The sequence below is a fragment of the Manis pentadactyla genome, chromosome 11 (genome assembly GCF_030020395.1).
Source record: "Manis pentadactyla isolate mManPen7 chromosome 11, mManPen7.hap1, whole genome shotgun sequence".
Lineage (NCBI taxonomy): Eukaryota > Metazoa > Chordata > Mammalia > Pholidota > Manidae > Manis > Manis pentadactyla.
Window position 1 is genome coordinate 34,102,671 of NC_080029.1, and position 25,678 is coordinate 34,128,348.

Consider the following 25,678-nt stretch of genomic DNA (forward strand, 5'->3'; position numbering starts at 1 on the left):
GTAAAAGATACATTTCTCAACTAGAAATATTTTCTGAGTGTCTTCTTCATGTATGGAATCAAACTACATACTACATACAGCTACCATTTAGTCCTTCTTCAGTCCCAATGGGTGTTCAAACACTACGGAATCATACAAAGACAGAAGAGAGCTGTTAAAGTCCTTGCCTTTAAGTTTACAAGCTAGTGTAGAAACGTGATGAAAATTTAGGAACATGAGTGAAATAAGCAAGGAAATTAGTATCATTGACTGAATTTAAATGCATTAATTGAAGTGAAAATAGATATAAGTAGGGATGATATAAATATTGAGTGGTTTGGGATAGTTAGGAAAGGCTTTCTGGAAGATATTACTTTTTATGGGGGTTGTGTAAGAAAACCATTTCTAAAAGTGCGTAGAAGAACCAGTAACATCAATTGTAATAGAACTCTTAAGAATAAAGAAAGGCAACTGTAGTAGCTGCTAAAAAAGTCTGTCACTGAAAAGTGGGAAGAATCTCTTGTATTAAAGACATGTTTGTTAAGGTAGAAAGAATCTTTTTTCATTAATCAATAGAAAATGAGACACCTCTGATGATAAATGGTCATAAAATAAATCTATTATGTTGATTAAAAAATTTTTAACTTTGGATTTTAAGCAGAAAAAGGTATTTATTCCATAAAGGGAGCAGGCAGTGACAATGACAAGAACTAATTAAATTTTGATCTAAATTCTCTCTGATAATTAGAAATTTCTACTTTTAGAACCTTATGTAAGCACTGGGAAGTTAGGATATGTTAGGATATGTTTGGTTCACAAATTGGAAGATGTAGGACGCTGGGCTTTGCCCAAATAGTCACTGTACTGTTAAGTCGAACTTGATAATTCCTGCTAAATGTGTCAGTTTTATAAGACTCCAATTTGTTATCTCAGTGCTTATTCCTCTTCATGCTTTACTGTGAAGAGGTAGCCTCACAAACGGGTAGCAGTAGGAGCAGGCAGTTCAAATCCAAAAGAGCAGAATCTGACAGAGCCAAGCAGCCCAGCACAGTCTGAGTGGGGCAGGCTCCTAGGACGGCAGGTCTCCAGGAGGTGGAACCCTTTTCTTAATTATGGTAATTTCCCAGCCTTCGGGCCTTGAAAGGATAGGTATACATCATCAGTTTGGAAGCCACATTACTAAGCTGTTTTAACGATGTAGAAATATAAACAGCTCAATAGTTAAAATCAGTTTTAGGAATGATATAAATTCAATTAATGCTGAACTTTATTTAAAAAATGTTCCTCAAGTGGATTATGTATATTTAGATAATAATTACTGCATGTTATATTCAAGAGGTAAATGTGTAAGATCTTCCATGTAAACCTGAGGGAGCAGCTCCCCAGCCCTTTAAATTAGAAGCTTCCTAAATCCACTTGCCATTCTGCTCCCCTGTTCCCATTTTATATTTCTTTTTCTTTAGAAATATAAAATCAGTCCCCCCAGGCACAAAGCTTTACATTGTGCCTTTTTTGGGGATGTGTCTCAGTTACTAGTGCAATTCTGTTGTCAGTGACATACCTTCCTGCTTGCTCCTATGGCTAACGTTTTGGACTCACTTTGAAGGGACCGTGTAAGATTATTCTGGATGGTTGCATAGTTTGAAGTTTCTAGGTCCACAGAAAGAGGGTGGTATAGGAAAAGATGACAGGATTGTCTAACCTAGGCGATGCACTCCTACCTAAGTACTGTGGACACAGGGCTACCAAGACACACCTTGTCCTTGCCTTCGTGGATCTTATAGTCTGATGGGAAAGAAAACAACCCTCGCTCAATATGAACAAATCCTTTTTCCATTCAATTTAAGCCACATAAGATATAAATTCTTCTAAGAAATTTTATCAAGAAACTGAAGGAAAAGAAACAATGTAAAAACAGAGAAGCACATATGTGCCCAAAGGACCAATATCTTAACCAAGTCTGGCCACAATTGCCTTGGCTGGCATATGCAGTATTCCCAAACTCCCTCATTTGTCTTAGACTCTTCCTCCACAGAAGGGAAACAGCAGCTCCTGCTGCCGAGGAGTTCCAAAGGAGGATAACTAGGACATGCACTGTCCCATATTCAAAGGAGAAATAAGAAGGAGCTTAGAAGCAGTTTATCACTATAAACTCACACTACTTCGTGCCAATTTGAAATCTCTAGGCCTGAGTAGTTTAATATTCAGGCTGAACTGTCTGCCCCTCTTTCCTTTTCTATTACTTCCTGGCATTTATTAAGGAGCTATCATGTGCTAGCTTTGGTCTAACTTCTGAGGAGAAAGCCATGAACAACTTATTTCACATGCCTACCAGCAGTTGAGGAGAGCAGTTGTTTTAGTATTTTCCTACTGCTATTAACACAACTTCTCATATATACAGACACTCAACAAATGGTCATAAAATAAATAAAAGAAAATTAAAAAATATTCTCAAATAATGGTGGGTATATGCCAAGATTTAATTATGAAGATATTCATCACTGACTTACAACTGAGAAAGATTAGAAACAACCTAATGTAAGACAAGGGATTGTATGAATAAATCACATACTTAATATCAGACAATAACACATAGACATTAAGATGATATAGCAGAGGACTATGTAATGATATAGACAAATACTTATGATATATTGAGTAAAAAAAGGAAGGTTAAAATAAGAGTATGAGTTTTTTGTTTTATTACACATACACATAAATTATATCCATGCATAGAGTTAAAGAACAGAAGAAGAGTAATACTAGGTAATGAACGGGATTATGTGTTAATTTCCCTTTTTTAAGCCTATATTTTGTAAATTTTCTTCAATGAACATTTTATTTGTTCTAAGATTAAAAAGTCACATTCATAGTACCTTGAGACATCTAGAACAATGGCCCAAGAAGTGCGTAGTAGAACAGGAACAGGAATAGAAGATGATCACGTTATCCACAATCTAAAATCTTTCAATGTCTTACTACAAACTATAAGTCCATAAACAACATTGAAAGATATCATGTAGTCAGTACAAGACTGATGGCTTTGGGAGAGTCTTCTCTGTGCAGGTAGTTCCTAACTCACAGGTTAAGTTCCCAAAATCTGTATGTAAAATTTGTTGTTTGTAACCTGGAATACATTTCTATAAAAACAGTATTATAGATGGTGGGTAATATTCTAGGGTAGTCAAAACCAATCAACCAACCTACCTTATAATATAGCTCATAATGTTACTAATATATTGCTGAATTATTCTTTAGTACTAGCCTGAACTGTGGAAACTAGGTGGAAGACTGGAGAAAGAATGTTGAAATGTAAAGCATTTGTTTATGGTATCTTCGCACCTATGTTTCTGGAAGCCTTTCCTGCTGTCAAATGCACTTCTTGCTAGGCCCCAGTATCTTGCTAGGCTAAGATTCTGATGTGATCCTGCTCAGGGTTTGCCCTGTGCCTCAAAGAACTCCCAATTTCTAAGTGATTTGTTCCTGTTCATTCAGGACAGCAGATTTACCCAGATGTTGGATGTCTGATTCAATCAATTCAGATTAATATGCGAACAACTCTCAGGTAGAATACTTTTGAACACAAATGGTTCTCTAAATATTAACTTATCAGAAAGTACAGCAAAGTGAACAGAACACATTTAGCCAGTGAGGCGGATATTTGGGCTTAATAAAACACCTCTCCTAAATAGGCTGTATTTTGAGATTAACTGTCCCCCTAAACTTTTCTTGGAGTTCCTGACTTTCTCCCCGTTTCACTTCTCAAAAGCCTTTTCTCCTTTCCTACTATTAAAGTAGCGATAGAAGAGCTTTAGATGGTGAGTAGGGGAAAGGTAAGAATAGGGGTAGCCATTTGTGAATCTGAGTCATTTGTAAACTGAATGAATGTATGTCGGACTACTAAATTATCACATGTTCACATTGTGTGCACATTCTCTTCTCCACTTTCCCTCTTTCCTTTCCTCCCTTTCTCTATCTCTGATAGAAGATACTATGAATTTGGTACAACAGATTACGCAAATGTAATAAATACTGCAAAAGCAGCTCCAGCAGTTTTGGGAAGAGAGATAAAGGAAGAGATTATAAGAGGAAAGGGGCTTTTCTCTTCATGGAAAGAATTGTTTATTTTACAGTGCATAATCAACTTTATTTAGGGGTCCAGAAAGTAAACTTGGACTACTGTAATCAACCCTCTGTCACTTTCTCCCATTTTTCTATCACCTAAAAATCTAGGATTCTGTGACTCAAGTCCTTATGATTTATTTATACACAGTCAATATTTTAATCCAAAATTTAAACTAAATTTTCCTCTGGCTTTTGAAATGTTCACAGCTACAATCTGCTTAGGGTTTTTAGTCATTAAAATGAATATAGCCTATTTAGCTTATTAACCTTAATATTAATAAATTGTGAGTGCTAATCCCAGTTAAAAGGGGAGCATGGTAAAGCAAATGGAGAAAGGACCCTGCAGTTAGACAGGCCTGGGGTGGAGTCCTTACACTGCTTTTTACTAGTTGTACAATTACTTAATTTTTTGAGTTTCTGATTATTATCTACCAAATGGGGATGAAAGACACTTATCTGGCTCTGTTGTTTCATGAGGTTTAAATAAGACAAGTAAATGAAAGAAAATAGTACAGTATTATACATATAGTAGGTATTCAGTAAAGATTGGTGGCTCTTCCCAGGTAAAGATTAACTTGTTTGGAGTGAGGAGATTGGAGAAAATAAGTGTGGACTGGGTGGAGAGGAAGGAGAAGAGTGGAACAGAACTGAAAACTTCTCTGTAGTTTTTACTAATAAGTGCCTTTTTCATCTCTGTAGAACCAAAGACAGGTACAACAGCTGACATAGCATAACTCTGCATAAAAGTTTGTTGAATATTAGAGTGTGTTTACTGTATGTAATAAAACTGCAACTCTGCCACAGGTCTATAATTTGCCCCTTAGTAGAGGTGAGACAGGGGGAACAAAACTTGAGGCAGGGAAACCAGGGAACAGGCTGGACTCATATGCCTACACAACAAATAAATGGAGTCCCAAACTAAGCCAGGACAGTAAGGATGAAGAGATGGGAATGTGGACATGGCCATGGACATTTTGACACATGGACCAGTGATGGCTGGCCCTTCTGGCATCTTGGGGAAAAGGCCTAGAAGTTGGCTTTGTGTGTATTCCTGGAGTAACAGCAGAGTGACCCCCAAAGATCATGGCAGTGTGCCCAAAACATCCGGGAGGTAAGACCATCATACGGGGGAGTTTTGTTTTATCTTTATGGCTAGTGCATGTACCTCCCATAGCCCTATATATTGACCTATCTGTACCTCCCACAGGGAGGGGGGGTGCAAGTTTAGTATACTAGATCAGGACGAGATCCTATTCCTGTCACTGTTCTATCACAGGACCACTCTCTTGCATGTATCCCACCTGATGGACAAGATTTGCCTATGCTGGTGTCATTAAAACGTGTATCTTATCACCCTTAATGTTATTTTTTTCTTCTACAGTGAAGGGCCCCCACCCATAAGATGGCGAAATTCCTGCTTCTCTTCCGGGTCCTCGGTTCCCACCGGCGCCATCTGAACCCCAATCACCCCTTGCCCCCCTAATCCCAGCACCTAGCCAATAGCCACCAGCCCCGTAGAAGTGACACCACAATCACCCCATGCCCCTTCCTATATAACCCAGCACCTTTCCCTAATAAAGCGGAATTCTCCGGTGAATTGCTGCTGTGTCGCTCCTTTCCTTTCATTGGTGCCGAAAGCCAGGAGACGGGACACCCCAACTGGGCCCCGTCTTCCCCAGACACCAGCAGCAGCTTGCCCTCGTCCTCTTTTTCCAGCGCTGGCTCCTCACACTCACCACTCCTCTCTGGCCTTTGGGTAAGTTTTCCCCTGGAGCGGGCCGCTCTTCCCCGAGCTATCGCAGTGCCATTGACCGTGATCATCCGGCAAGGCCCTGACGCTTGGGGACGAGGAGGGAACTCTCCCCGCCTCAGGCCTTCACGGCTGCGACAGACCCTCAGGCCCCTCCTCCAACAGCCATAAACGAGGTGACTCCTTTGCGGATGAGAACGCTCCCTTCCCCCTCCCCTCCTTCCGTTCCTTCCGCCGAAAACTCCTAGTACTAGGTTCCTCAGACTCCGGCACTCTGCCTTCTTAGAGGAGTCCGGGTGACGACCCACACTTCCTAAGAAACCGACTCGTATACGAGTTTCCGCAGACCCCCAAGGATCATCGGGGACGCCCTTTGTCTCCTTGCGGTCTGCTCCCAGTCTGAGGATCTCCGTTCGTCTTCCCCTGTTTGTCTCCTTCTCTGTCCTTTAGCCATGGGAGCCTCCTCATCCCTCCCTGAAAGTTCACCTCTTGAACGCCTGCTCAAGTATCTAGCCACCCTCTCCCTGACGCCTGATATAAAACCAAAACTTCTCCGCAAATACTGCTCCCAAGATTGGCCGACATACCCCCTAGACAATAACAACCAACGGCCCACAGAGGGAACTCTTGATCCTAACATCACTCGCGATCTCTTTAACTACTGCCAGCGCCTGAAAAAATGGAAGGAGATTCCCTATACCGAAGCTTTCCGCCTCCTCCCCCACCTCCCTCGCCACCGCCGCCTCCTCCTCCCCCCGCCTCGCCCCAAGTTCTCCTAGCCTGCAAGCCGTCTCCCCCGCAGAAGCCTCCCGTTCACTCCCTTCCCCCTCCTCTCCTACAACAGCCCCTCCCCCTTCCTCCACCACCATTTCCTCCCCCACCTCACCCCCCTTGCAGTTCAAGCCTGAGCCTTTCAGCCCCCCTCTAAGTCCCAGGAGCCTCCTCCGTCTTTGCCTCCATCACCTGTTTCTCCCCCACAGACTGAGCCAGAACCCTTCAGTCCTCCTCAGACTCCGTCCCGAGGGCCTCCCAAAATTATCGCCCCCGCCTCCGGGAGGTAGCAGGATCCAAACACATCGTGCGCGTTCACGTCCCTTTCTCCTTAGGAGATTTAGCCCAACTTGAGAAACGCCTAGGTTCCTTTTCCACTGATCCCACAACATATATCAGAGAGTTTCAATAAACTCTCCAGTCATACAGCCTCACACATCATGACATTTTCATGCTCCTGGCCAAAACCCTCCTTCCTGAAGAGCATAGACGAGTTTGGGACTTCGCCTAAACGCACGCCACTGAAACCCACAGGACTGACCCCACCTATCCCCCTGGCCCCACCGCTGTCCCCGAACAAGACCCACACTGAGATTATAAAACCACCGTGAGTCTCTGCTCTGGAGATATCTTTGCCTGCTGCTTAATAGCAGGTCTGAAAAAGGCAGCTCGTAAAGTAGTCAATTTTCAAAAGCTCCCTCTGAGTTCTTAGACAGACTCACTCAAGCCCTATTACAGTATACCAGCCTGGACCCAGAAACGCCTGACGGGAGACATGTCCTTATGACAAACTTCCTAGCTCAAAGCTACCCCAACATTAAAGCTAAACTCAAAAAGTTAGAACAGGGCCCCGCTACCCCACAGACTGAGATCCTAACAGTGGCCTTTAAAGTCTTCCATAACCAGGAGGAGGAGAAAGAATGCCGTAAACAAAAGGCTGATCAGGCCAATTTCCAAATGTTGGCCCAGCTGATAAAACCACAACCTGGGCGCTCTTCTACAAACAAGCCCCCCCCCCCCCCAGGAGCTTGTTTCAAGTGCGGACAAGAAGGACATTGGTCAAGGGCTACCACCCCATGCCCCAGATGCCACAGAAAGGGCCACTGGGGGTCTGATTGTCCAGCCACCCAAAGGGAGGCTGGACGAACAACCCCCATCCTAAGCCCTCCGTAGTGGGGCTGGCAGAAGAAGATTGATGGGGCCCAGGGGCTTCTCGCCCGACCATTTCCATCACCAAACAGGAGCCCAGGGTTACTTTAATAGTAGACGGTCGCCCCATCTCCTTCCTCCTAGATACAGGAGCCACCTTCTCAGTCTTGTGGGAATACCGGGGCCCTACCACGCCTGCCATTACTCCTATAGTCGGGGTAGGAAGTAAACAGATTTTCCCATTAAAAACCCCCCTTTTATGCACAATCCAAGACAATCCCATACCTATCTCCCACTCCTTCCTAGTTATGCCCCAGTGTCCCATCCCCTTCCTAGGACGGGACATCCTTTCTCTCCTCCATGTTTCCATAACTATATCCACTCCCACAGCCCCCAGTACTCCCCTTCTGATGGCCCTCATAGCCGACGACCCCCCTCTACCCAATGAAGGCTCCAGTTCTGCCCTCATACACCCTGGAAATCCCAAAGTTTGGGACATTACAAGCCCCTCCGTGGCTCTATGTCCTCCTGCCTCTATCAAATTACGTGACCCCTCTCAGTATATCTGTCAGGCCCAATACCCCCTAACCACTTCAACCCTCATAGGCCTCCAACCCATCATTCAAAATCTTTTAAACAAAAATTACCTCAGACCCACTCACTCCCCGTTTAATACCCCCATATTAGCTGTTAAAAAAACACAACAGATCTTTCCGCCTCGTCCAAGACTTCGCCTCATCAACATGGCCATCGTCCCTATCCATCCCTTAGTCCCAAATCCATACACCCTTTTATCACAGATCCCTGCCTCGGCCGCCCACTTCTCAGTCCTAGATCTCAAGGACGCATTTTTTTTCTATCCCTCTGGACCCCTCCTCCCAAGATTTTTTCACCTTCACCTTGACAGACCCATACACAAGACATTCTGAACAACTCACTTAGACAGTTTTGCCACAAGGCTTCCGAGATAGTCCCCATATTTTTGGACAGGTCCTAGCTCAGGACCTCAAACAGTTTCATCATGCTCACTCCAAGTCCACCTTATTACAATACATGGACGATCTTCTACTCTGCAGTCCCTCCTGAGAACAGTCTCAACTTGACACTGCCTCCCTACTTAACCTTCTAGCTTCCAGAGGTTACCGAGTATCCCCCGTCAAAGCTCAAATCTCTTCCCCTTCTGTCACTTACCTCGGATTTCTTCTATCTCAACAAAGAAAGTCCATTACCTTAGACAGAAAACAGCTCCTCTCTGACCTGCCCATTCCCAAAACCAAGACAGAAATCCTTTCCTTTCTAGGCCTGGCTGGGTATTTTAGAGCGTGGATCCCTAACTTCTCCCTGTTGGCAAGACCCCTATACGACCTCAGCAAGGGCCCCCCTGAAGAACCGTTATCCTCCTCACCCCGACACTCCTTCATTAAGCTCTGTCGAGCCCTTGTAGAAGCCCCAGCTCTCCATCTTCCTGATTTGTCAAAGCCCTTCTCATTATACATTCATGAGAGGTCCAGTCAAGCTCTAGGAGTCCTAAGCCAATATTATGGCCCATCCTTTGCCCCAGTAGCTTATCTTTCCAAGCAATTAGACTCCACAGTTCGGGGATGGGCCCCCTGCCTACGGGCATTAGCTGCTGGACAGCTCTTGCAGAAAGAAGCTCATAAACTGACATTCGGGGCGCCCCTTACCATTCTGTCCCCACATCACCTAAAAGATCTCTTAACCTACAAAAGTTTACAGCCTCTCCCTCCCTCCAGACTCCTGACCTTACTGTCCTCTTTCCTCCAAAATCCCGTTCACCCCCTTTGCCATCCATACCCGAATCATGACTTTTTCCTCCTTTACTGCTCCCTCGCTCTCTCTCGCTTTTTTTCCTCATTCCTATTGTCTTCCCCGCCACCCCAGCCTCCTTTGTATGGCAATTCAAAGTCAGACAGACTTACACACAGCATGAAACAAAAATTACTGCCCTCATTGCCACATCAGACTGCCCTCTGAAAGGCTGCTCCAAGCCTTTATACCTCCACTTTCCTCCCTCCACCGAAGTGTTCACTAGCAGCTACCTTTATTCTCCCTACCTCTGCTTCCTCTATGACCAAAAACAAGCCTGTTGCAGGCGATGGCCAGACACCTACGGGGGATGTCCCTACTGGTCTTGCGCTATTCACTACATGGGTAACTCCCGGTACCCACAGTATTACTCCTTCCAACCCATTCTCTTCAATACTAACAAACCCCTTCCTTACCTGGCTTTGGCCCATTGCAGGCCCTATAATAATCATTCTCCTCGCCTGTCTCTTCTTACCTTGTATAGTAAAGTTTATCAAATCCCAAGTCGGTAACATCTCTAATCAAACTTTCAACCAGCTTTTACTCAGGAACTACCAGCTTTTAGCCACAGAAGATCCCTCACCCTCACGTAACCTCCTCACCACACGCTGAGATGGACCCCTCTCTCCGCTGGAAACTGTTCCTGGAAACAATGGCCGCAGATGCCTGGCTTCTGGCACCCGTATCCTCTTGGCACCATTAGAATCAACAAGTCCTCAACCTATAGTTACAGGGAACCTTCACTGATTTCCAACCTGAAGAAGTCCACATCTACTCGTCCTTACTGTGGGGAGTCCTATCAACCCTTTCCTCCCAGCCCTCAAGCCCTCACTCCCTTCTCCGCCCCCGTTCAGCAGGAAGCAGTCAGAGAGAAAGCAACATCCACAACCCCATAGAGGAGAAAGGGGGGAATGAAGGGCCCCCACCCATAAGATGGCGAAATTCCTGCTTCTCTTCCAGGTCCTCGGTTCCTGCCAGCGCCATCTGAACCCCAATCACCCCTTGCCCCCCTAATCCCAGCATCTAGCCAATAGCCACCAGCCCCGTAGAAGTGACACCACATTCACCCCATGCCCCTTCCTATATAACCCAGCACCTTTCCCTAATAAAGCGGAATTCTCCGGTGAATTGCTGCTGTGTGTCGCTCCTTTCCTTTCATACAGTCCTTGTGGCCTGGATGCACCCCCTGGCTGCAGCTGCTCCGTGATGAGTGTTCTGAACTCGCTACCTTTTCAGCTACTGCCTGCTGGTGGGATGGGTGAGCTATGGACTTAATCTGCATAGAACTTTGAACCTAGCTGAATCTTCTGGCTTGAGCATTATTATGATTTTATTGCTGTTGCTACTGTATGTCATTAGTCTGGTTAAAATGATCCAGTTTTCTTGCCCAGGGACCATTGCTGAAGATGGGGAAAGAGTAGATTGTAAGGTGAGATTTCTGGAGGGGTGGCCTGTGGTAAAATTGGAGTATTTCCAGAATCTCTTGTCCGGCTTTAGTGCATCTCTATATCAACAGATGTTTCCAAGGAGTGGAGAGAAGTAGCCCATCTCCAATATCAGTGGGTAGTTACATGGGCAAGCAAGGGCTTATCTGGACCTGAGAGGTTGGGGAGAGTATTTGCTTGCTTCTGCTACAGCAGAAGACAGAGAGATGCAGGATGACTGCTTGTAAGCAATAAATGGGTTTTAAACTTTATTTTTCCTTTTGACTGATTTCGATTTCGAAGGTATTTTGCCCTGGGATTTCCCCTCCCTGGCATTACACATGGGGACACCTACATTTAAGGAAAAAACATAATAAGAGGAGTTACAAAAACCAAGAAAGGATAAAGTACAAGTGGAGTTTGTAGAAATGGAAATGGTGTATTACTAGAGAGGGATGTAAAGTTGTGATATACTTAATAGCTGGGTTTTTGCAGGCATTTTATTTGTGTTCACAAACACATACCATTTCAATGGGGTTTTATCATCCAAATGAAGATAAATCAACATTGCTACTCTTCTGTTATATGTAATAGCCTTCATAATGTCTTTTGGTTTAATCCTTTAAAAAAATTCTACTTCCAAATCTGAGTTTAAATTGTGGAGCTTTCTAAAATACTTTTATTACTAGTCTGTAATTTATAGAACATTTCTAAAACATGCAATTTCAAGAGTGAGATCTATGTCTGTTTCAGGTTTGTATCTTCAATAGCCTTTGATTAAAATTCATGGTAGATGTATGATTAAATTTACTATATTCTTATTACTCCCTATGATCCAGGGACTGGCAGCTTGGTACCTTTAGGATCTTGTTGGAAATGCAAAATCTTGGCCCACCCTAGATTTGTTCAATCAGAATCAGCATTTTAAATAAGCTCTCCAGGTGATTAGCATAGGTACACAATCAGTACTTCCTGACTGACTGAACAATGAATAAACAAATTGTATTGTTCTTATTTCTAGTCCATCTCCAACTTTGGTCCATGTGATATACCTCAGTCAAATTATCTTTCTGAAATAATGGTTTATTATATCAATTCTGCTTTTAAAAAAAGCTTCAAATTTAACTGAATTTGGTAGTTTTGCCTGGATTGCAAAGGCTTCAAAATCTGACCTCAAATTTCTACCAAATTTACCTTCATTATCCTTCTACCTGTACCTCCTGTTCTAATCAATCTGGCATAACCTGAGCAGCTGTTCATTTCTACTTTTCTATTTTATTTTTCCTTCTGTTTTTGTTCATTCCGTGTTTCCTACTTGATTAACAAATTTTATTTTCTAACTATATAAATTCTATTTATCCTTCATGTTCCAGCTGAAATTCCATCTTTATAAAACTGACCATTCTAACCCAGAGTGATAATTCTCTTCTGATGTATTATATTCTGACAGAGAATTGTGGATTGTTAGTTTCAAGAAACTTAGATTCCAAAGACAAGTACCACCTCTGCCACTAACTTGCATAATGCTGGGCAAGTTCACTTAACATCTCTGGGTTTCAAAATTTGTCTTTTTGAAGAAAAACATGGGAACCCCAACAGTATTGTGTTCCATACAATTTGAGGAATGTATTTTAATGTAAACATATTTATCTTTATGGGATATATTTTAATATACATATAATATTTATAAATGATTTTAAAATAGAGTCATTACTCTCAGGTATTTGAAGCATCCCTTCCATAATATTCACTGTACCCTCTTTTTAAAAAAATGTACAATAAGCAAAGGCAAAATACAACCCAATTCAATCCAAATAAGTAACAGTCTTACTCTTCAGTTTTAACATTGGTTATTAAAATTATGGTAAGTGGTAGGAGTAAGAGCTGAGAAGTAGACTCATATAGAACTTAAAAACCAGACTCAAACTTTTTAAATAGAAGAACACAGCTCTGACTCTCTACTTCTATGTCATAGCTGAGTAGGGGTTCTGTGCTTCCTGATATTCTTGAGCTGTTTCTCTCCCTGTTTTAAACATGGTGTAGTTTCCATTTGTAGCAATATAGATGGAGCTAGAGGGTATTATGCTCAGGGAAATAAGCCAGGTGGAGAAAGACAAGTACCAAATGATTTCACTCATTTGTGGAGAATAACAACAAAGCAAAACTGAAGGAACAAAACAGCAGTAGACTCACGGACTCCTAAAAGGGACTAGTGGTTACCAAAGGGAAAGGGTTGGGGAGGGAGAAGGGGATTAAGGGGCACTATAATTAGCAATGACAGTATAGGTAGGTCCTGGGGAAGACAGTACAGCATGGAGAAGACAATTAATGACTCTATAATCTTACTACACTGATAGACAGTGACTGCAGTTGGTGGGGGAGAGGACTTGATAATATGGGTGAATGTTGAAACCGCAATGCTGTTCATGTGTGACCTTCATAAGATTATATATCAATGACACTTTAATAAAAAACAAACAAACATGAGACAGTTTCTCCTATGACCCTCTGGTTTCTCTGGAGAGCTTCACATAGATGCTTCTATGTAATATTTGCTTTCATTAGCAAATGATTGCATAGGAAAGCATATAATGAAGAGGGAGGTCACCTGTATAGAATATCAACAGGCTGCAGATGAAATGTGCCTTGTTTTCTTTGCTAAACTCCCAGCACAAATTTCTATTAGAAAGGTTATGAATTCTTTCCTCCCACATTCCACCTCTGCATTCTAAACCATCTACTCTGGGCCTCTTCAGTACAGCACTCAAAGACTGAGAAAGTCTAGAATCTGCATCAGTCGTATTTTTAAAAAATTGTTGAGTTTCATGTAAGGTATTTTGATCCAAGAAAAGGATATACACTAGAGATTTGTATATTCTTAGAATTACCTATGTCTTGCTTATAGTTTTGTTGTTCTTTATGCTGCTGTTTTCAAGGTAACTTTGGAGTTATATGTAATATAAATATTAATTATTAGGAAATTTCTCCCACAAATCAGTACTGTGGGTCTCAGACAATTAAATATTAGCATATCAACATCTGAGCCTTTCAAATGTGTTTTGGTCTTTATAGTAAGGTAATGGCAGCATATGTATCAAGCAATGTTTTTATTTGGTATACAAAAGTATAAATAGGAAGAGAGAGTGGACAGAATTATAGTCGTGAACAGCTTAAGATAAAAATGACAAAAAAAAGGCTCCTTTTATCTTATAATATTTCTTAGAGCTCATTAATGCATTTGGAGGCAGGGCCAGAGTCAGTGGTAGGTGGGAAACAAATCCTAAACCATCCGATGAGTGTATTCCCTAAGAGTTTCAGAACTCCTGTGTTCTGTGACTCTTGGGTTCATCCTAAATCTTCTCAGAAGTTGATTTTTGTCTTCTTTTAAGGTCTATCTACATCAGACTAATTTTTAGGTGCTCGAAGTTTATATGAAAGGGCAGGTTATTGGTCAGGTCCAAATTCAAATTGCCTGCCCCCCCTACCCTTTTTTCTTTTTCCACTGGCTCCTTTCTGCTCCATTCCTGGGGCTGGGGAGCCAGGTCAGGGTGGTAGGTGGTCGCCTGTGGCACCGGCTGCGTCAGCATGGGTTCTAAGTCGCTGGTTACTTAGCTGCGTATTTCCCTAGGACTAAACATCCAGGTACATATACATGGTGAAGATTTTCTATAAGAACGATGTTTGATAATATGTCTAACAGCCTCTATTCCAATGTCCTTGGAGAAAGAAAAAAGTCAGGAGGAAAAAAGAGAACTCTAAGGGTGAAATGACAAAAATGCTACTACTGTTTGGTAGAAAGATAGACACGAGCAGCTGGGGAAAGGGAAGATAAAATTCAAGGAAAAAACTGCTCAAACTGTCCAGGTAGGGAGTCCCACGTGAAGGAAACAAGGGCTTTGTAGGGAGATAACTTCTTTGCCTATCAGGCAGTGCAAACTGGTCCCAACCTGATCCCAATGTGGGCACAACTGACCGAAACGAAGAACAGCCCCAAACAAGCCTCATAATGGGAAAGGACATGCTCACTGAGTGGAATGGCTAGGTAGATGGACCTGCCAATCAAATAGCCCCACCTTGTCAATCAAAGAGGTGCCTCCTAGCCAGAAAGCAATATGTAGGCCTCCTACCTAACAGATCAAGGCTTTTGTCTGCCTTGACTCTGGCCCTCTCCTCCCTTAGAGTGTATCCAAATAAAACTTACACTCTGCTTTGCTATTGTGTCTCTGCCTTTCAATTCTTTGTTGCGGTGCAGACAAAAACTGAGAACAAACTCAACCCATAACACTACCTTTCAAGTTACTGGCAAGATGCTGTGTCAGAGGTTTGGATTGTGATATGTCCAGTTTGAGCCTAAGCTGGGGTTACAGATGTCAGAGCATACCTTGCAAAAACAGAGCAGAGCCTGTTCAAAAGCACATTTACGTCCTGGGAAAGCACTCATCTTAAGGGAAGAAGGATCCAGGCACAATGAGCTTATTCAGTGAAAAGGTTGTGATAAGAGAAAAAGGGGTGATTATGGATGACAGATACAACATGGTATCCATCACTCAAATTTGTCTCCTCACTGGTGTTTGAGTATTACTAAAAGCAGGTACACCTCTGGTGAATTGGAAAGAGTGACTGGTGAAAGATGGCTGAGTAGTGGGATGCATGCTGGTGGGATGCTCAGAAAGAGCAGACTTGCTTTTGATCACATGTGAAGCACAGTTGGAGTTTCACAGAAACATTTGGGAATCAACAGAGGGCAGAATTAATTTAGTAAATGGAGCAATATGCTCTTAGAGATGGGCAATTATTGTCAATGTGCCTCTCTTCGTACTTACAGGAGGGTAAAGCCTGGAGAAACTCAGGTTACATAGGGAAACAAAAAATCAGTAAGAAAGTCCTAGAAAACAATGTACTTAAACTTCAAAGAATCAGTGCTAATTTTGACATTCTCTCTTACTCTCCTCACCCACGTCTTCCCTGTCTTTCCTGAAGCAAGTAAAAGTATGAGTAGGAGTAATACCATCATCATTAATTCCACTAGGATAAAGCCAACACTACGAAAAAGTTCCCTATAAACTTCACATACCCATAGGAGAGCAAAATATTTCTCCTACTGTAATAGGTATTCCAGGAAAATGTCTAACCCTAAAGGACATAGCCATCTCCACAATTCTTAGGCTTCTGAAGAATGAGATAAATGAAAATTTTGGCACTAAATTTCTATCTCTTTAGCAACAATCCCACCTAGTTAGTACTCTAAAAATTCATATTTGTACAATAACAACTTCAAAATAAAATCCAGTACTTACTTGTCTCCCACAATTCCCAGGTTGATTGTGGGGTAACCATGTTCCTGAATTGTTGCTAAGAGGGTTGAACGATTGCTGTCTCGAATCTTTCCTGGTAAGAGGTCATCTTCAGGATTTAGCAGCTACAAAGTCAAAAAACCACCACAAATTATTCTTTTAGGATAATGTTGCCTATTGTTAATGGGAAATAAAGGTAGATCTAGTAAAGAGGTTAGCACAGCTAGCACCTACAGTATCTGGCACACAGAAGATATGCTCAAAGGACCTTTGAATAAATATTGGAAAGTATAGGAGGATGAGAAAATGTTCTTCCAGAATTAAAAAACATAGAGAAATTCAAAAGCTAACTGAACAGAAGGCCAAGTATCACACCAGCTTTCGCTATAATTTGACAATAGTGCTCTGGAGATAATGGCCTTCCCAGTGCTCATCTACTAGGGCAAACAATAAAACAACTTTCTTTTTTTCCTCCCAATATTATTTTCTAATTTGTCTTTCACTGAGAACATCTGAGGCATGATATTCTCAAGTGTGAGGAGAATGATCATTTATCTTTTCTTTCGAGTTTTTTTATCTCTTTTTTGAAGTGGGATCAACAGTATCAAAGAAGTTCAGCTTACTTGAGGGAGAGGGAGACAATGTCTTGTCTCTATTAGTAAAGTAAATAAATAATACTTTACATATACCCACAATTCCATGACCTTGAGTTGAATCACCCTTTAGAGATGTCCACTCTATAACAGTAGATATAATCTCTACTACTATATGTCCATGAAGAGAATTATAAGGTGCTTATTCTATGTTAGGATGTTATAATGAGGCAGTATGGTACAGTAGGAAATGTTTAGGATTCAGACGAGGTCCAAACATGTTATTGGTTTTCTCATTTATATTATATAGTAGTAATAAATACCTTGAAAGGTAGTTGTTAGGATTGAGATAATGAACCCTCAGTTAATAGAGATAAAGTTCAATAAATATGATGCTCTTTCCTTTATGATATGATATTAAAAGAGCACTTATTTTTCCCGGAATCATTCTCATATTATTACTTCTAGATGCTAGCATAGAATGAAATCAGTTTATAATGTGAACACAGATTTAAATTTATTGGATTGTAAAATATTAAGAGTAGAGTGTTAACACACACATACACAGACATATACAACATATGACTTTCATTTATAAAACAATTTTAAGATGTACTTTGATTTCAGAAATATAAAATGAGTAAAAAGTACATCTTTGAAGTGAGAAAATCTGGACTATTATCTTAGGAGGTTCAAGTCATGTCTGCATATTTCGGATGCTTAGGCTGTTGATATGGCCAATACAGAGGGCTTCGTATCTCAGTTCTCCCAAACCATAACCTCTGGTCCCTTTAATTTTCCTTCTGGCTCATTAGTGATACCAGGTGGCTTATGTTAGAAAAGTAGTAGCTTTGCAACCAATGTCCTCTTATAATAGCTGGAGAAAAACTCTGATCACTTTATTCAGTGTCACCTGGGAGTCTTTCCTTAAAAGACTGCATTAATTTAACTTAATCAGATGTCATGTGACATTGCAACCCACTTTCATTGTTAGCGACTTGCAGAGCTTGGAAAATAGCTAGTGCAGGGCTAATATGGATTAATTTTCTGATCTTAATTAACACACAGTTATTGAATCATAATTTTATAAATGACAAGACTCCTTAACACCATTGATCAGACAAGTTCATTCAGAAAGAAAACTGTGTGGTTCTATCTCCCCACCTTTTTTTTCACAGAAAAGTATTGACCACAGACTAAGGTTTCCCTGTTATTGGAGTGTTTTCTTTGCCATTCATGATCCTCTCTGTTATTTTTGCTGCAAACAGTTCCAGAAAACAAAATAATTAGTGATCACTGGAAAACTAGTTATTTGTCTGTAAAGTTGACATAATGACATAATAGCTAGTTAAATGAGGGTGTGGGATTTACAGTGCATCTTAAGGATTTTTCAAAGAAAACATTTAGAACTAAACAGATTATAAGGCTGAATATAGCAGATAAATTCACAATATTTTCCTTAAAAACTGAACCTTTGGTTTTAATATCTTATATTTCTGGTTATCTCTGGAATGATGTCTGAAACTTATTAGCTAAAATACAAAAGAAAAAATACAAAGTAAAACAAGATATAACTTATTATCTCCATAACTTGTTATTTTCTTACCTACCATATATTAAATTTCAATATCCTGTTTCTATTTTTGTCCATGGTGTCACTGTCTTCCCAGCTTTCAAACAATTAATCCTTTTTTTTTCTTTGTATTCCATTATCGTTTCCAAGGTCTCAATTGTTAAGAACATCCTAATCTTTTCCAAATCCCTGACTTATGTTTTCATTCACTCTCTTATCAATGACCCCTCCCTCATTTCAGGCATTCAATATGTGTGAATTTCTGCAGAAGCCTGATAGTTGGCTATATTGTCTACAAACTCTTTATGCCTGACAAATAAAACAGAAATGTCAAGTTGCAAAACTGTACTATTACTTGCAGAACAGATAAACTGTACTGAACTGTGACATGTAACTCAAACTATCTTAAGTCAAATTGTTTTTAACACATGCCTGCTCAGATTTATATGCTCCAAGATAAGACCATGGACAAATTGAGACCATGGTAATGCCATGTGGACTCATGTGCTACAAATATGACCGACTTGTTTCAGCAGCTCACCTATCTTACAAAATCTAACCAGTTTCTGCCTAGGCCTTCCTAACTTCTACCTTAAAACCATCTCATGACCAACCCCAGTCCTCAAAATCCTGTATGTATCCTGTATCTTTGCCATTTGAGACAATACTGAAACTCTGCCAAGGTGATGCTCTCCTTTGCTCAGAAACCTTAATATATCCAGCTGAGGGTGATCAATTGCTTTCCTTGGTGGTCTTCATATTAGGACTTTGATAATCATGGAAGTTCCACTATTACAGTAGATAGCCAGCCAGACATGAACAGGGAGGGGGTTGGGGACTTTGGCTCGTGTTTATATTTGGTTAGATGCTTGTTTATATTCTAAACATTCCATGTAAACTGCCCTGTGGGATGTGGGGAATGAGGGTATAGATAACAGACCTGCCAAAACTGACTAGTTCCAGTGTGGAGGAGGAGCTATCCCTGACTTCACTTCAAAGTACATTATATGCTCATTACCATACTAAAAATCATATCGGTTGGCACCATGACAGTTCTGAGGAAGGCCATCTAAGGACAAAAAGAGAATGTCACCTTATTTCCTGGAAAACCTCACCTATCACAATTAATATTCCACCTCCTACTTATTAGATTCCAGTTATAAGACCACCCAATGTAAACCCCACTGTGCTGCTCACCTCTGGAGCAAGACTGCACTCCCTCCTTGAGTGTGTACTCTGCTTTATTAAACTACTCTTTCCTTGTATCCGCTTGACCTGAATTCTTTCTTGATCAGAGTCAAGAACCCTCTTCTGGGTTAGGCCTCAGCTAGCGTGCAGGGAGATCTCCCTGCATTGGATTGGCCAACACCACCACTAAGACTTAGGCCAGACCCCCTGCCACCAGTATTCTTATATTGGTTACACTGTACTCCACTAAAGTCTCTTGAGCCTCTCTGCCTGGAAGATTCCTTGTCTAGGATGGTAAGTCCAGCACTTAACATTAAACTCTGATCCTTTTTGTTGAGCTCCCAAAGTTAGCTGATATTTATTTGGTTTGTTGTAAGAATAAGGTCACCAGGACTTTGTGGTTATCTGACTGAATTTGTATTAACTTTTGTTTTCTTTGGTGAAGGTATGCTAATGCATTGATTTGATACTAACCATCTTGTTTGTTAGTTAGCTACATCGTTGTGTGTTGAAGGGGTTCAGAACACCTCCCCATAATGTGCCACTTTGGCATGTGTACTATTTTGAGCTGAAGGCAATTGAGACCCTGCAGATTCAAGACAAACTTTTATCCCCTTAACTACCTAGAAAATTCTAAATTGCAGTCTTTCCCAAAATAAGGGTTATTACCAGAGATAAATTTTATCTGAGCAATCCATTTGTACAGTAGGGCAAAGATCTAATTACTGAGCATCTGCTCTTTATTGCCCTATGCATTGTCCTCTTCCTCTTTGGAGTCCCAGGTCCCTGTTCCATTCCTTAGCTTAGGATGGCATATATACCTCATTGTGCCTTTCTGTCTTTGAAACTCTCAGATATGTGGGTTCCCATATATACGAAATTAAATTTGAGTTTCTCCTGTTAGTCTGCCTCATGTCAATTTAATTCTTAGATCAGCAAGAAGAACCTTGAAGGGTAGAGAAAAACTTTTCTTCCCCAACAGTGCCTGTAAGAACTTTTCTTTGTTTATGTTTGAGAAATTGGCTTTGGGAGAGATCTACTGTCTACCCATTCTGGCGTGCTGATTCTTAGGGTCAGCCATCAGGGGTTCAATCTTAGTGTTAAGGACATTAGATGTAATACGTAAGTGATATTTTCCCTGCCTTCAGCTAATGAATTCATTGATTCATCTCATATAAAAAACTTGTGCTACATTCTGGCCTAGCATAACTCTGGTTGCTGTTTTATTTTTCTTGCATTTATCTTTCTAAAAAGCACAATTTCATCAAGGACAATTTGGAAATTGCAGTGGTTATTTTGGAGTACTTTTGACACAATCACATTTATTCACTTGAATATTCAGTGATAAGCATTTTATGTTATACAAAACTTCAAAATGAATTTAAATAAAAATGTAAAAATTTAAAGGTTCTTTTGTTAAACCTTCCTGACAAGGTTGTCTTATTTGTCTAAAAGACAAGTCACATAGTTTATTTTAAGAGACTTCCCTGTTTGTTTCTGTTCTTCAGAGATTTAATCCTATGGCTCTGATTGAATTGTCAAAGGGCCCACAACTAGTTGTAATGACTTGCTTTCTCTCTTTTTTATCTATGGAAGTGGGTTTCAATACATAAAAAATAGCAAATTTTTATTCATTTAGATCTGGGAATGGTGACATGGAATGTCTCTCTGAAAAGAGACTGACCAGGTTCAAGATACACTACCTGTTCGTATACTGAATATTTTCAGCTGAAGAAATCTGAGATGGCATGTGCAGGAAGACTTTCTGCCCTTCCTCTGAAATAGGTCATAAGACCCTCATGTGAGAGGTGCCCTCCCTCTACCCAGAGGAAAGGGGCATCTTTATCTCTGTCCAAGGAGAAACACAGAGAGGAATCTAATTGAACAGACCTTGCTACATTTCTCCCAGTTTGCTACACTTCCCTCATGCCCATGGCTTTCCACCCTTCATCAAACCTAATACAAACATGCTCAGCTTTAATTGCTTCTTCAGGTCTTCATTTTCTTGTGAAGGCTCCTGTGTCACATAAAACTTAAATAAATGTGTATGTTTTTCTCTGGTCAATTTGTCTTTTGTTACAGTGGTAACAAAATTTAGAACCTGAGAAATTAGGAGGATAGAGGAAAAAAGTATTTTTCCTCCTGACAAGATGAGTTTTTATAATGCTTCTATTAAATCTAGAAACTGTTTTAACACATGCCTGCTCAGATTTATATGCCCCAAGATAAGACCATGAAATTAAATTTTAATTGCCAGATCTTTAGTTAACTCAAAGACTTTAAGCTAATATTAATTTGAGTAATCGACAAATAATCTTGGATATATGGACAATGTAATGTTTAACAGGCCAGTGTTGTTGTTCTCTTCCTAAACATATCATTTCCAGATTAAAGTAACCATAATTAACAGGTTGAAAAGGATATATAAAGGTAAAGGAATGCTTGTGCATGTTTATGAATATGTTTTTTCATTGGAGAAAAAGTAGAACAATAATTTTCTTAAAAATTATTTGTGCCAAAATATGAAGGAACAGTAAAAAATAAATTTGGGAGTATTATACAGTAAGTATAGAAAGTCTGAAGAGAAATTACTTTTATAGCTTGTGAGTTCTAACTGTAAATAATGAATTTATAGGAAGAACAATATGCATTAAAAATGATGACAAAGTTGGTTACATGACATGGGTTTACTCATAAGGAAAAAAGGTCTATTGCAAATTGTTACTGGAATTTGGGTTTTCTTTTTGTTAAAATGGCCAAATTATTTTGGGCCCAGATAACAAAGGCTCCTTTTTATAACTAAAATATTCTCTTAACTCTCTGGGTTATGGCATGTTGCTTTTCTGCTTGTTCCTTTTTTTTTTTTCCATTTTCTTTTTTTTTATGCCTTCCTATGGATTACTTGAACATTTTTTAGAATTTAATTTTGATTCACCTTCAGTTATTTTTGAGTGAATCTGTTTTGTAGATTATTTTTAGTGGTTGCAAATAAACATGGATGTTCATCTAGCACTGTCTATTTTAATGAAAAATGGTAAACAAATTAAATATATAACAATAGGGAATTGATTAAAATAATTATGAGACACTCATAAAATAGAATTGTTATGTAGCTATTAAATGGATTATATATACATATTACTATCATTGAAAGATATTTGTGACATGTTATTGCAGTGAAAAAAAGCAGATAATAAAATACTTATAGCACTGTCTCATTTTTGTAAATAAATACATATTTATATGGTCACAGAAATAAGTCCAGAGGATTACCTATCAAATGCTAGCAGTGTTTTCTTTCTTTTTGCATTCCACTAGAATGTAAACTTTATGAAGATAGGGACTGTTGTCTTTGTTTACTAACTACTGTATTCCTGGCAACTAAAATAGTACTTGGCACATAGTAGGGACTTAATAGCTATTAAATAAATGAATGAATGCTTATCTATATTTTCTAGTTTTTCTATAAGGAAACTGCTATGACAGCCTGATCTCTTTATGCTAAAAACAAAGTCTATACCTAAAAGAATTGAAAGCAGGGTCTCAAAGAGATAATGCAATGTAAATGATGGAAACATCTCTGGGGATTGGCTGTACAACAATATGAATGTACTTAATACTATTGAAGTGTGTACTTAAAAATGGTTAAGACAGTAAATTTAATGTTATGTGTATTTTACCACAGTTGAAAATGAAAAAAAAATTTTAATGTCATTGATAACTTTGGCAAAAGCAGTTTCAGGGAATAATGATGTTCTTAATAAAAAAGGCAAGTCAGGAAGGAAGTATTCTGCTCTTATGGTAGGAAGGGAAAAATGGTGAGATTTGGTAATGGTGGAACATCAGGTGGAAATATACAAAGGAAGCTGAAAATAAAGGCTTGAATTTACAAAAGAATTCAGGATTGAAAGACTCCAGATACAGAAAATTATGTGCACATATTTGAGATGAGAGAAAAACTCTGAGAGCATTTAGAGAGAATGGAGGGTATGGCAGAGAACAAATTCTCAGGGGATTATTGCATTTAGGGAATGGGAGAAAGATAAGGAATAATAAAAGGGAAAAAAAAGTAGTAGTCAGGGCATCAAGTGGAAAAACAGTGACAGAACACAAGGACAGAGACAGTTTCAAGGTGGTGAGAGGGATGTCACTGATGTCAAATGAATATCAGAGCAGGATTTGGAGATTAGGGGGCTGTTAGTATACTCAGGAAAGTAGTTTCTGTAGTAATGGGGTGCTAATCAGATTTGGGAGTTTTAAGAGAAAATGGATAGTGAGAAAGGAAAGGGATTGGTGCAGACTCCTCTGTCAACAAATCTAGTAGTGATTAGGAAGACAATAGTGCAGTGGCTTAAGGAGGTAAAAGGGAGTTTTAAGTATAGGTTTTCTTAAGACAGTGCTAATCTTTGCATATTTATATGTAGAAGGAGTAATGAGCCCCTACAGAGAAAACAATGAAAGGGACAGAAGACACAGGAAATAATTTAAAAACCAAGTTCTGAAGAAGGTAAGAAGGAATGGTTTAAAAGTATAATATTTCTAATGTTCTTAGAAAGGAGAAGTAACTTTTCCTTTAATCTTGAAAGAAAGGAAGATAGCTAGCTAAAGAAATGCGGGAAATTTTGAGGTAAAGAGAAGGGAATATGGTTCAGTTTGATAAATATTTTTTAGCTTCATTTTTTCCATAAAGGTGGTAGTCATCTGCCAAGAGGGAGAAAGTAGGGATGCTACTTAAAGGTTTAAAGAGGGAGTAGAATATATGAATGAACTATCCACTGGAGAAATATGCTATGGAATCATATATAGGAGGAAATCAATGAGAGTTAAATTAGAATTATTGAGCAACTTTAAGTTCCAGGTTGACATTAATGGCAGAAATTTGTTGTGGGCCAGGTAATCATAGTTCTATCAATTTTTTCAGTAATGTTTTTCTACTTGGGAGCAAAACTGGAGAAAATGGATGTTGGAGTCATTCACTATGGGTTTTAGCATAGGAAGCAAAGGAATAGATTAAAGGAGTAAAGCTGTGTGAGAGCAACTTTAAGGAGGTGAGTCTTGGTCTTTAATCTGGACAAGAAGAATGGCATAGCTATAAGAAAGTAATGGACTCTCTCATCTGATAGGTTTCAGAGACTGCCATTGAAAAGCTGGAGAAGTTTAAGGAAGCTCCAGTGGGAAGCTTCATGGTCTAGTGGAAAAAGGTCATTATAGCCAAAAGTCTTAGCTTTGAAACTGGGCTCCCTTACCCAAAATATATGATGTTAGGCAAGTTGTGTTTTGTTTTTGTTTTTCAGCTTCCATTTTCTCCTACTAAAAGTTAAGGATAATTACACTAACTTCATAGAGTTTCTTTAATTATAAAGCACACAACAGTACTGGTCAGAGGAGATACTCAATTTGCTATTCCTTATCTTATTACGGGTGACAAAGTTTTTAAAGATTCTAGTTTTATAACAGTAGCTGCTTATGGAAGGCCCCAAAGAATATTACACAGAGATTTTAGACAGTCTTTATGTATCTAAGGCTCAAACGTGTTTGTACAGGCAGGCTTCTGCAGCAGCCAAGAAAATTATAAAAGATGGAATAGAATAAGCAAAGGCAGTGGAGATAAATACACTGAATTCTGTGTGTGTGTGTGTGTGTGTGTGTGTGTGTGTAATGGAAAGAGAGAGAGAGAAAAAAAAAAGAGAAGAGAATAAATGAGTATGAGTTATGGAATATGGCTGAAGGTGGCTGAAATAGTACCCTCACAACTACAAGACCCAGGACCTGCTGAAGGAATAGTTACTGTTAGTACTTTGGTAGCACAGTATAAAATCTTGACTTTCTGAAGCTAATGGCAGCTGGGTGACTGATGTCAGTTTTAACACCTGTAGGTCACCATCTAAAGTTTCAAGGGGATCAGGATGTATTTTATGAATAAAGAGATGATATCATGAAGAGTTAAAATTAGAAAATAAAACTGGGAAACAAGAAGGGTGGGGAAAGAGGAAGAAGATTTAGCT

The 25,678-nt window shown here is 39.8% G+C and overlaps 1 protein-coding gene across 14 annotated transcripts in view; it reads right to left on the minus strand.

Moving 5' to 3' along the window:
• GPHN (gephyrin) overlaps positions 1-25,678 on the minus strand; it is a 752,379-nt gene that overhangs the window by 35,382 nt on the left and 691,319 nt on the right. For all 14 annotated transcript variants that reach the window (XM_036906015.2, XM_036906017.2, XM_036906020.2 and 11 more), the window contains one exon: positions 16,323-16,444. In XM_036906015.2, the coding sequence (XP_036761910.1) occupies positions 16,323-16,444 (122 nt within the window). The remainder of the gene's footprint in view (positions 1-16,322; positions 16,445-25,678) is intronic.